The 13,057-nt window shown below is 33.9% G+C and overlaps 1 protein-coding gene across 1 annotated transcript; it reads left to right on the top strand.

Annotated features, from left to right (window-relative positions):
• The first annotated feature begins 543 nt into the window (after positions 1-543).
• Positions 544-9,992, top strand: ZNF608 (zinc finger protein 608). The gene is made up of 5 exons (XM_044662464.1): positions 544-2,976; positions 4,531-4,948; positions 5,506-5,678; positions 7,195-7,348; positions 9,907-9,992. The coding sequence occupies exons 1-5, from the start codon at positions 568-570 to the stop codon at positions 9,990-9,992; spliced, it is 3,240 nt and encodes a 1,079-aa protein (XP_044518399.1). The 5' UTR covers positions 544-567.
• Positions 9,993-13,057: the final 3,065 nt, after the last annotated feature.

Below are 13,057 nucleotides of genomic sequence, written 5' to 3'. Positions count from 1 at the left end.
CTTTCTTTCTTTCTCTTCCTTCCTTCCTTCCTTCCTTTCTTTCTTTCTTTCCTTCTTTCTTTCTTTCCTTCTTTCTTTCTTTCTCTCATTCTTTCTCTTTCTCTTTCTGTCTTCCTCTCTCCCTTTCCCCCTCCCTCCCTTCCTTCCTTCCCTTCCATTCTTTTCAAAAAGGAAACCATGCAAATTAATATTAAATAAAAGTTTGTAAATTATTGAAACCAGGGAAATGAGAAATTAATTGTTTTGAATAAAGCATATTAAAAGATAGTCTTGAAATTTCTTTTTATTTTATCCAGAATAATATTTAATTATTTCCATGTTATGGAAATTTAAATTGAATTTGAAGTTACTTTAGATGCTTTTACTTAATTTTCTGAGGAAAAATAAATTTCTTTGGTGGCAGACTGTACCCCAGCTAGTGAAATGACCAGTGGAAGAATGGACTGCCCTTGTAATTCAGATACTGTTAATTACTTTGGAGTATGTAGCTTCTTTATGGTACCTAATTTTCTTTTTTGTTGCTTTTGCTTGCCTAGGTTTTGTGAATCACCAACAAGTGATCTAGAAATGAGAGGAGGTCGAGGAAGAGGGAAGCGAGCAAGGTCCGCAGCAACCGTGCCAGGAAATGATGCTAGTTTTGTGGAAGCTAGAGGACTACAGAATAAGAACAGAGGTGGTTCTAATGGAAAAGGAAGGAGGGGTAGCCTTAACTCAAGTGGTCGAAGGACACCTCCAAACTGTGCTGTTGAAGATGTCAAAGCCAGTCCTTCTTCTACAAATAAGAGGAAAAATAAGCCTTCTATGGAACTGGATTTAAACTCCAGTTCAGAGGACAATAAGTGTGGAAAGCGTGTTCGTAGTAATTCTAGAAGCACTCCAACCACCCCTCAGGGGAAATCTGAGATTACTTTTTTGGACCAAGGTTGCTCTTCTCCGGTATTAATTGATTGTCCACACCCAAATTGTAATAAAAAGTACAAGCACATTAACGGACTTCGGTACCACCAGGCTCATGCACACTTAGACCCAGAAAGCAAACTGGAATTCGAGCCCGAAAATGAAGACAAAATATCAGATTGTGAGGAGGCATCGAGTACCATGGCATCTCAATTTGATGAGCCAAGCACAATGGTATCAACATTTGATCCACTAAAAACACCAATATCCCCCAGCTCTGTAAACACCTCTGGGACACCCAAGAGCAAGAAAGAATTGATTAATAATGGCCCAAGTTCAATTATCAACTCAAAAGCTGGCAAGAGTTCTGGCAAAAAGAAGGGCCTTAATAGTGAACTCAATAATCTTCCAGTGATCTCTAATATGGCAGCCACATTGGATAGTTGCTCAATAACAGATGGCATTTTGGCTACTGAAATGCCCAAACTGGAAGCGGAGGGACTAATAGACAAGAAAAATTCAGGTGATAAAGACAAGGGCAAAAAAGCTAACAGTTGCAAAGTGGATAAAAACCTTTCAAAACTTAAAACTGCCAGGCCTATTGCTCCAGCTCCAGCTCCTACTCCTCCCCAGTTGATAGCTATTCCTACTGCAGCCTTTACAACTACCACTACAGGGTCAATATCAGGATTGCCCTCCCTCACAACTACTGTTGTTCAAGCTACACCAAAGAGTCCTTCATTAAAACCTATTCAACCAAAGCCCACAATTATGGGAGAGCCAAGCACTATAAACCCAGCTCTCACATCACTTAAAGACAAAAAGAAAAAGGAAAAGAGAAAGGTAAAAGAGAAAGAAAGTAAAGAGTCAGGAAGCCCTAAAATAGATATGAAGCTAGGAAAGCTTGAGGACACAAAAGGATCTGGGAAAGACTTATCAGGTCATTTTTTAAAGGACCATCTCAGCAAGAATGAAGCACTAGCTAATGGTCTATCAGAATCTCAAGAGAGCAGGATGGCAAGTATTAAAGCTGAAGCTGATAAAGTTTATACCTTCACAGACAATGCACCCAGCCCCTCTATAGGGAGTGCTTCCAGAATGGAATGTAGTCCTTTGGTGAATGGACAGTCTCCATTGCATGTGTTGACACAAAATGGGGCAGAGAGTTCAGTCACCAAAACAAATAGCCCTGCATATTCAGATATATCTGATGCTGCTGACGACGGTGGTTCTGACAGCAGGTCAGAGGGCATGAGGTCAAAGGCCAGTTCTCCTTCAGATATTATTTCTGGTAAGGACAGTGTTGTAAAAGGACATTCTTCAGCTACAGCACAATCATCCCAAGTGAAAGAATCCCATTCTCCCTATTACCATGGCTACGATACTTATTATTCTCCAAGTTATATGCACTCAGGCCAAGTCAGCACCCCTGCAGCTGGGAACAGTAGTTGCACACAGGGAATGAAGATCAAAAAGGAGTCTGAGGAAGAAATGGAAAGAAAAGACAAGGCAGAGCCATTAGATCCTAAGAAAATGGAAAACAATTCTAATTTACCACCTCAGCACCAGTCAGTAATAACTCAGAGACATCCTGCACTTGCCCAATCACTTTATTATGGACAGTATGCATATGGACTCTATATGGACCAGAAGTCCTTAATAGCCACTAATCCTGCTTATAGACAGCAGTATGAAAAATATTATGAGGACCAGAGGTTGGCAGAACAGAAAATGGCTCAAACTGGAAGAGACTGTGAGAGAAAAAATGAACTCCCTTTGAAAGAACTGGGCAAGGAGGACAATAAACAGAAAAATATCCCAGCTGCCACCATCTCTAAAGCCCCTACTCCTCCAGAACCTAGCAAAAACAATACTAAACTTGGGCCATCATTGCTTAATAAAACTGAGGAGACAGGTAAATCACAGATTCTGTCCAATCACCAGCAGCAGCTTCAGTCCGACAGCTTCAAAGCTAAGCAGATGGAAAACCACCAGCTTATTAAGGAGGCTGTAGAAATGAAATCTGTCATGGATTCCATGAAGCAGACAGGTGTAGACCCAACCACAAGATTTAAACAAGTAAGATGGCCCTAGACATAGAGAGCAATCTGAGAACTGTTTATTTCTGGGCTTGATCTAATAATGCCTTTTGTCCTATAAATACTAAGGATCTCCCCCTCATTAATTTTCTCTTTAAAAAGCATTTTTATAAGTTCTTAATATTATATAAATTTATTGGATGAACCTCTGAGGTCGTTTCAGTTCTATAAAAAGTCTGTTAATATTATATATATACATATATATTTATAAGAAGAGCTCTGAAGTCATTTCAATTAAAAAATTATGATTTGTTTGATATAAAATTTCTTCTATAATAGTGATGTGGGACATAAGACCCAATTCTAGCACCAGATCTGTCATTGTTTGTGTCCACAATCAAGTCATTTAGTCCTCTTAGGTCTCATTGTTCTCATTTGTAAAAGGAGGGGCTTGTACTAGATGGCCAAATGTTTGATCTTTTAAATTCCACATTTTCCACTAGCATTTACCAGAATGGAGTAGGTTTTGTGTCCATGTATCTTTTCAGCTCTTTTTAAAATCTTGCTGGACTTAAATTATGTAATTTCTGGGGTTTGGGAACAGGACTTCAACTTCATTAAATTTTGTAATGTTTTAAATGTAAAATCAAGTTCATTAAAGCTAAAATGAGTAGATAAGTCTGACTGACTGGCCTTTTCAGATTTCCTCAGGGCCAAAATATTAAGCACCCCTAAAAAAAATTCACTAAAATTTGAAAAAGGTCATGAAACCTCAATTAGATAAACATTTCATAGAATTGTAGGTAACTAACTAAAGCATTTTTATTCATGGCAGCCTTTTATTAATAAAGCCCTGTAATTAATGATACTATTTTTTAGGTTCTTGCCAGAAATATGGTAGAAAGAGCATTGACCTGGGGAGACAGGAAACCTGATTTCTTAGTCTTCTATCTTCCACTCACTAGCTATGTGAATTCCAAGGTCTAGGCCTCAGTTGACTCAATTATACAATGTGTTGGATTTGGTGGTTTTAAGATTCCTTTTTTTACTATGAATTTTTGATCTGCACTAAAAGAGAACAACTAAATTTTTGTCATATCTATTTTCCTAGCTATTTGTATAGATTCAGTCTTAGTTGCAGATTAATGATCTTCCTTAAGATTTCCTTCAGGACTTCTTGACCATATACTATTTGTTATTACTAATGTATGGTTGAAAAATGCTATTTAGAAATTCTTTCTTGTAAGATACTTCACTTTTGTTATATACACAAAGTACATTATCTTCACAAGATGGCAAATACCATTTTTTTTATTTTATATGTTAGGTTTTCTGATGGAAAAGTAATTTGAAATTTTATTGTAATTATGGTTTTTACATATAATAAAGAATTTCAATAAGGAACCATTGAATTTTTGTTTAAGTGATACTGAGTCATAATAATGACCAAATTTACTATTACGAGCTTGCATTTAGATAAAAATAGCCATCTTTTTAAGTGTTGTGAAATGAATATGATAAAAACACGAACAATAACATTTTGATCAATTTTTCTGAAACTAACTTAGAAATAATACCTGTGTTTCTTTGTCAGGATCCAGATTCAAGGACGTGGCATCATTATGTCTACCAGCCTAAATATCTTGATCAGCAAAAGTCAGAAGAGCTTGATAGAGAGAAAAAATTAAAAGAAGATAACCCAAGGAAAACACCTAATAAAGAGAGTATGGTACCTGGCCTTCCTGTGTCATTAACAAGTATCAAAGAGGAGCCCAAAGAGGCCAAGCAGTCTGATTCTCAATCATTTGAAGAGAAAAATATGAAAAATGATGATCGAAAGACTCCTATAAACTGGAAGGACTCACGAGGAGCCAGAGTGGCTGTCTCATCTCCAATGAGTCAGCATCAGTCCTACATACAGTACTTACATACTTATCCTTATCCACAGATGTATGATCCCAATCATCCTGCATACAGGGCTGTGTCTCCTGTCCTGATGCATAGCTATCCTGGTAAGTGAATTGTATCCTAAGAGGAAAGATTTTCATGTTTAACTCTATAGGTGAAATTCTATTCTACTTTTAGCTTTTAAAATGTTAGGATAAATTAGGAACTTCTTGAATGACACTTATTTTTCTTACTTTTATGTTAGAGTTTCATAGATGAAACTGATTCAATACAAGATATTCTTTTTATGAACTGTCAGAGTTCCTGGCTCTAGCTTCTGTAGTCTATATTCTATGTTGGACTGACAGATACTTTATTGCCTATAAAATTTTTCTAAGCACTTACTGTCAGAACTATTATAGTTACTATTCCTTTTACTTAAGAGAACACATAAATATATGAAATGGCTATAAACTCAGATCTATTGATAACCTCCATTCATCAGCATGAATTAGCCTAGAAAAAAATCTAGATATAAGCAAATGAAGATATGTTCCATTCTTAATGTAACCCCTATACTATAATTTCTAATTCCATTCCAAATCAGTGTAACCCAAATGTTCAAAAGGAAAATAAAAAAGGCAGCAAATAACTTGATGTGGCATTTGTTGTTTACCTGCAGGGGCCTATCTCTCTCCAGGATTTCATTATCCTGTTTATGGGAAGATGTCAGGGAGAGAAGAGGCGGAAAAAGTCAATACCAGTCCTAGCATCAGCACGAAAACAGCCACTGAATCTAAAGCACTGGATTTGCTTCAGCAGCATGCCAACCAGTACCGCAGCAAGTCCCCTGCTGTAAGCTGCCTTTTGTTGTTATTTAAGAATGCTATGTTTTTGGGGAAAAGAGGACAAAATAGAAAAAAGTTACAAAATATGAATGATTTTGGAGCCCAACTCTGAATTCAAGATTCTTTTTTACACTAATACATAAAGATTGCTTTTTTCCAAATTAAGATGCTTTTTTTTTCTCTTTAGGAGGGGGAAAAACATGTGATGTAATAGGATTTCATGATTTATTTTTTTTTTAAAGCAAACCTAGATTTAAGGTTTTCACATGGAAACTGAAATTCATAGAGCCCAATTTGGAAGTATAGCTCTACTAAAAAACATGTACACACACAAGGAAATCAGAAGGCAAATTGCTGGGCTTTGTAGGCATTTCCTTGATATACTAATCTTGGCAACATGTCCCAAACTGAAACTACTTTACTTTAGTGCCAATATAATAGGACCATAGATTTAGAACTGAAAGTGACCTAAGAGGCAATCTAATTCAATTCCTTGTTTACAGATGAGGAAACTGGGGTTCAGGTAAGTGAAATGGCATTTCCAAGGTCATATAGGGAGTTAAGTATGATAGCACTGAGGGCAAATTAGTGCAATTTGGGGGGAAAAAGCATAAGTATAATCAGAAAACTTAACCCAAAAACAGTTTTTAAAAACTATCTTTATTTCCATATGGAAAGGGAAAGGAGAGAGAGAAAGAGACAGAGAGACAGAGAGTTCTAGTATTAACAGATGAATGAGAATAAAAAGATTCCTATAATTTTGTAATTTCTATTATCTTAATTATGTCTTATAGAAACATTTATGGCACATAATTGGGGTTGGAGAGTATTCTTGAATACTAATCTGTTCTTTCTAAAAATTCCATTGATGTAAATTTGTAGAAATTATTTTAATATCTCTTTATCTTCATTTTTATATATAATACAATATTTAAGGGCCACAGTTAAAATAAAAGCAATTTCATCCATTTGACTTGTTAAATGGTAGACCATGTTGTACAGGTATCCCTTCCATATCACAACTTTCCCCATTGTAGTTTTGAGATATTACAGGTCAGCCTAAGAAATTAAATGGGAATTGTTTTTGAATTTTGCAGAAGCTGCAGATGACATGAAATATTTTTACTTTAACATTGACCTATTTATAGCCTACAACCAAAAACTTAACCCAAATTTTACAAGGTACTGTAAATACATAATAAAAGAAAAAGAAAATATTTAGACTTCTTCTCTTGTATAAAGGGAGGCCAAAAAACTGTTTGGTTGTTCTAGATCACAGGGGGCACCACAGTCCTAACCCTCACAATATGGAAGGGATATCTATAATTTCACATAGTTACGATCATTAGAATAACAAGGAAAAACAACTACTAAGCAAAATTAGCATCATTTTGTCTTCAAGAAATAATCTTAAATTCTGCATTTATCACTTATTTATGTAATAGAACTTGTACCACTACTCTAATTCAAGTTTTTAGAAATATTCTTTTTCATCTTTTCCTCCTTTTACTTTCTCATGATAGCCAATAGAAAAGGCTGTAGCTGAACGTGAGCGGGAAGCAGAGAGGGAACGAGACCGTCACTCCCCCTTCAGTCAACGCCATCTTCATACTCATCATCACACACATGTTGGAATGGGTTACCCACTAATACCAGGTCAATATGATCCTTTTCAAGGTCAGTAGGTTTTTTATCAATTTCTTTTTTTTCCTCTTGTACCCTGTTGATATAGCTTTTGTATCATGGATTTGATGTAACATTGGAAAAATAGTTTTCGTAGAAAAGCATTTGATATCTAATTACTCTGTTTAGATGGGAGTTGGACTCCATTAAGTTGTCACTAGTTGATGTTATCAGCAGACTAATGTCACTACAGTCACTACAGACTAAGGGTGGTAGTCCAGCTACAGAATACTAAATATAACACTCAGATTGCCATAGGAAAAGTATAAGCAACAAGAGATGATAATAGCTCTTTATAAGTATACGTGCACTGAGAGTCATTGAAATTGCTGTTTGTAAAACTATCAACAATAAAATAATTATATACAACTCTTAATACTTTCATAATCAACTACTTGTCCTTAAATACCTCAAATCTGTTCCATTGAGAAAAAGATTTTGGAAGGAAAAAATATTTCAGTATACAACTGTATATGTTATGATAGACCTTAGGGAAATAGGATCTGTTCACTTACTCATGCCTTTAATAAAACTTACTGTTAAATAAATAAATGCCTAGTAAGTGCAATGTACTATTACTGGGGAGATACATTGATAACATAATAGCTATAACTTTACAACTACACTGTAGAATTTTTTCTTTTTCCCCTCTTAACTTTTTGCATCTCTGACTATGATAAGGTTAAAATGAAATTATAGCATTTTGAAAAATCTAAGGCTATACAAAAGAACATTTAATTATTGTTTATTATTATGTATTATTGATACAATTAATTAAACAATATAAAAATAATACTAAACAAAACTCATTGTTTTTCCCAAAAAACCTTCCCCTCTTCCTAACTACTCTTTTATTATGAAAGGAATCATAATAACTAGTCACCTCATCCCAAAACCTAGACATTATCCTCCCACTCTTCACTACCCCACCCAATGTAAATTCCTAAGTCCTTTCACATCTATCTTCACCCTCATCTCTTATTGGATGTTGCTATGACCCTGCTGAAGGCCTTCATCCCTTCATTCCGGGATTATCACAATAACCTGATTGTTTTCCCTCCCCACACCAATCCATGCTCTATTTAGCTGCTAAAGTGATGTTTCTAGAATGCAGGTCCAATATTCTATTTAATAATCTCCAGAGGCTCCCCTGTTACTTTCCACATTAAATATTAAGTCTTCTGTTTGGCTTTTAAATCTGGCCCCTTTCTACCTTTCTAGTTTTCTTATATATTACTCCTCTCTAAATAATCTATGATCTAGTGACACTGGCCTCCTTACTATTCCTTTAAGAAGATAATCAATCTCTTACTTTGCATTTTCATTGCTTTCCTCCCATGCCTAAAATATCCTTCCTTTTGGCCTTTTCAGCTAGTGTTGGGTAAGGTAAAAAGGGGAAAAAAGTGATATATTATGAGTTTCAATCTCTCTATTACAGAGTTTTCTGAATCTGGAATACACATTCTTCTAAAATAATACATGAACTTAGATGGGGAAAAATAGATAGATAGATAGATAGATAGATAGATAGATAGATAGATAGATAGATGCATATATTCACTAACTTTTCATTAAAATTTAGCATTTCCATCAGTTATGATTTTAAAAACTCCATTATTCTGGGAAAGGGTCCATAAATCAAAAAGGGGTCCATGACACACACAAAAATGGTTAAGAACACCCTACACTACTAGATGCTTTTGCTTAATCTTTGTTAGGAGTTTGGGTGTTGGGAAATATTTGTTGCCTCAAAAAAAGTACTTTTTAATTGGAAGGCTTTATACAGTGTAAGGGATTATTCTTATTAATGCACTTTCTCTTTCAAAATTACTCAATCTAAGGTTATCTTCTATCTCAAGGATGTTACATCTATATAATTTCTAAAATAGCCCATATTCATAAGAAGAAAGTATACTAAACTAAGACATATAGAAGATATATTCATTTTTTTCTATCTTTGCTCCAGTTTGATATTTTTTTTGGTAATATGTTCTGATAGAATTAAAATATTTTGTCCTAGATGAACATTTTAGCATCCCTTAGAAAAGAAATCTAGTCTTTTCAAGATAAAAGCTGTTATTCTGTCTAAATATGATTCAGTGATTCAGTATACCTTATGAAATGTATTATTCTCCATCACTGGGAAAAGTTATATTCTAACCAAATAGGTGACTGTTTATTCTGTAATTCAATTCAACCCTTGTTTCCTCTTGTAATATGATACTTTTTATTTCTGCTGGTTTTTTCTGTTCTATAATATACGTAAGCCATTTAGCACTATATAGTGCCAGGACTCAGAAAGGAACATGAGACAGAAAGCTAGATTCTGTTAAACTGGCTAGTAAATAGGAAAACTCAGTATATTCAGTAAAGACATATTAGTCAGATTAGGCATCTTGTACCTGATCTTTCTTGCATGAGGTGTTTCATGCATTTGTTTAGGAAAGGAGAAAGTGCTGCTCTGGATTCCGCAGAGCTTCAATTGTACCTGGATTGTCTTTCAAAGTCCACAGAAACAGAAACCTTTTTTTCCCTTTTTTTTTATCCATTAGGGTTAACCTCTGCTGCCCTTGTAGCTACTCAGCAGGTGGCTGCTCAAGCATCTGCATCTGGTATGTTTCCTGCACAGAGAAGGTAAATATCCCATAAATTTTGAATTACTTTTAAAGAGACATTTTAACAGCAAAAAAAGAAAGCTAATGATTGGGTTTTTAGACTCAAAAGTCTAGCCCCTTCTAGGCTATATTTTTAATTTTTTTACTTTATTCTAATTGTGGCATTTATTCTTCCTTATTTAGATATAGTTGTACCAAGAGTTTCCTAACATCCTTAAAATGTGTTATTCAGAATAGTTTATTATGACTACCTTTGCTTGATCATGTTCTAACATTAAAGGTATAAAAATGAGAGATTTACTTTGATAATGCTAAAGAAAAAGATACATCTAAATATATATTTTGTTTTTATTTAGCCACAGATTAAAAATAAAGTTAAATAATTGAATTTCACATTACATATTATGACAAATTTTAAATTTATTTAGGTTCTTTTAATTCAAATGTTATTTTAGAGTAATCTAAGGAATTAATACAATAAAATAAACTCATCTGCATCATAGTTTTCAGTGGTAAAGATGAAAAAGAATTTTCTTAAGATTGCTTATTTTCTTTTGCAGAGAGTGAAAAGATTGGAAATGTACACTGTCATGTGATTGGATCACATGGGGAAGCGCTTTATTACAGACATCAGTTCCATGGTGTTAATTTGAAATGCCTTAATGGCAGGCAAAAAGCAGTCATTTCATTTTTGTAAATTGAAGATTTTATCACAGAGTAACACGTCACTGTAATTAAACTTATATATACATATATAAATACATACATATATGTGTTATATATGTATATTCTTTACTTTTTATATCAGTAACCAGGCTCAAATACACAGGATCTGCTGCCAATTTGCAAGCCACACAATAAAGGAAAAAAGTGATTTTGTCATGTTGAAACGTATTAGCTACAAAAAACTTTTTGCTTTGTTTTCCTTTTCTTTTTAAATTACAAACAATGTTATGTATCAGTGTGCCTGAACCTTGCATACACTTAAGATATTTCCACAAGCCTCTCAGAAGGACTAACTGTGATGATGACACTTTCATACAATTTAGATGTCTATTTGGTGGCTCCTGTTAAGATGCATCAGTGTGAAATGTTACTGTAGTCACTGTTTTATTGTAATTGTGTATGATGGAAAATATACTTTTGGAAGGCATGGGGTTGCCAATACCACAAAAACTGTGTTGTACATAATGTATAGATTTTAAATGGGGAAATAATGAGCATCTATAAATAATGAAACATCCATTTAAAAATATTGAATGGCAAATAACCCAAATAGCCTGCATATCAGAAGACATCTGTGATTGTTCTATTACTTGAATAGTCCCACAGTTTTTTTTTTAATGTTTACAATTATCCAGTTTTAGAAAAGAGACTTTAATACCATTGCCTGGTTACCTGTTTTATGCTGTAATTTAGTTTATTTTGTGTAAGATGTATATTGAATGCTTTTTTATACATGCCTTAAATAATTTGGCAATCAAAATTAAAAAAGTTGGGTTTTTTTAATTCTTTTGTGTCTTTCTTACATTCCTGGTGACATCATAGACTAGGTTTTCAAAAGACATCTCTTAAACTTGCATTTATCAGTTGCATAACATCATATCTTATATCATGCTCTAGAAGAAAGCTTACTGGAATGATTAATAAAGTGCACAATGTAGTCTAATATTTGCAACATATTTTTAAAAATCCTATGTATTCAAATAAGGTTTGGTAGACACTAATTGATACTTTTTTAGGCTATGTGTATATGACAGATTGAAAATTGAAAATGTCTAGTCTCTGGACTTTTATCTATCACTAAACTACTATTTCTACATGATAATGTCTTATCATTTTTAAACTTTTCCAACTCCCACATGAACTGGTGATTGGGTCATTAGAGGGTAACTATTTCTCCTCACAGGATTCTAGAGGTAACTTTAAAGAGTTGGAAGTGGTTTTCAAGCACTGTCACTCACAAGTTCCCACTGATGTTTTCCTTTTATTATCCAGTTGAAATCAATTAGCCAGGTAGTTTTTAAAATGGTGATAAAAAGTTTATTAATTTCAATGATATGTAGGCAGTTTTTAAAAGGCAATCTTAATAATTTATTTTACTTATAGACAAGAATGGAATTTGTTGTGACATAAAGAACATTCCTACATATAGGAAAATTTAGTTTCTCCAAAGGGCATAGGGAACATTGTTAACAGTTCTAAAAAAATTATGGAAAGACATTGTTTTTAACTATCCAAGAAGAAAGCGCTGATTAAATTCTAAAATGTCACCTAAGTTATATGCATATTTGTAATAATAACAGTGAAAAAAGGAATATTATCTATGGAAAGAATACCAATATTCAAGAGACCTAGGTTAATTTCTGTGATTAACAAACTGTGTGATCCTTGAACAGGTATTTTAAGTATTTCTATACCTCATTTTCCTCATTTGTAATTCCAGTTTTGTTTTTGTTTCTTAAAGGTGCTAAGATTTTCCTTTAGTGATGTTCTGCTTCTTCACAATTAACATTCCATGTTTGCAAGTCATATGCATTAATAGAGCTGGCAAAGAAGTATTTCCAAATTCATTCAGATGTTTGTATAACATTTCTGCCAGAGTTACTTTCCCAACTCACACTTGAGCTGGTGGTCCTTAGAGATTAACTACTATTTTTCCTCTCAGGATTTTAGGGGTAACTCCAAAGGGTTGGAAGTGGTTTTCAAAGCACTATCACTCACAAATTCCCACTGGTATTTTCCTTTTTTTTATACAGTTGATATCAATTAGCCACCTAGAATTAATTATATCTTAGTGGTATTTACTAAGAAGGTATGGCAAAAAACAGTTGTTACAAAACATTTTCCCCTCTAGTTCTACAAGAACATACAAAGTCCAAAGGAAAATAGACTAAAATTTTGAGTCGGACAAAGGGATATATTCACCCCTGGTTAGATAGAAGTCTTTTCTTCCCTTTTTGCAGTATTCACAAAGATTTTCTTGAGGTATTTAGTTTATCCTCAGCTTTTGAAGCAAACTTTGCCGTGAATCACTGCAATTCCTGGGATACTTCTACATTTGCTGATGGTAAGTCCAAATTAGTCT

The sequence above is a fragment of the Gracilinanus agilis genome, chromosome 1, assembly GCF_016433145.1.
Source record: "Gracilinanus agilis isolate LMUSP501 chromosome 1, AgileGrace, whole genome shotgun sequence".
Classification (NCBI taxonomy): Eukaryota; Metazoa; Chordata; class Mammalia; order Didelphimorphia; family Didelphidae; genus Gracilinanus; species Gracilinanus agilis.
The sequence above is the reverse complement of the archived record's forward strand: the minus strand, read 5'-3'. Positions and strand labels throughout refer to the sequence as shown.

What these genes read in the sequence shown, in the direction of transcription:
- ZNF608 (XM_044662464.1), top strand. Translation starts at nt 568, where the DNA reads ATGAGAGGAGGTCGAGGAAGAGGGAAGCGAGCAAGGTCCGCAGCAACC. An exon ending in CAACCACAAGATTTAAACAA is followed by an intron (nt 2,977 to 4,530) that starts GTAAGATGGCCC and finishes TTTCTTTGTCAG; the next exon opens with GATCCAGATTCAAGGACGTG. An exon ending in ACCGCAGCAAGTCCCCTGCT is followed by an intron (nt 5,679 to 7,194) that starts GTAAGCTGCCTT and finishes TTCTCATGATAG; the next exon opens with CCAATAGAAAAGGCTGTAGC.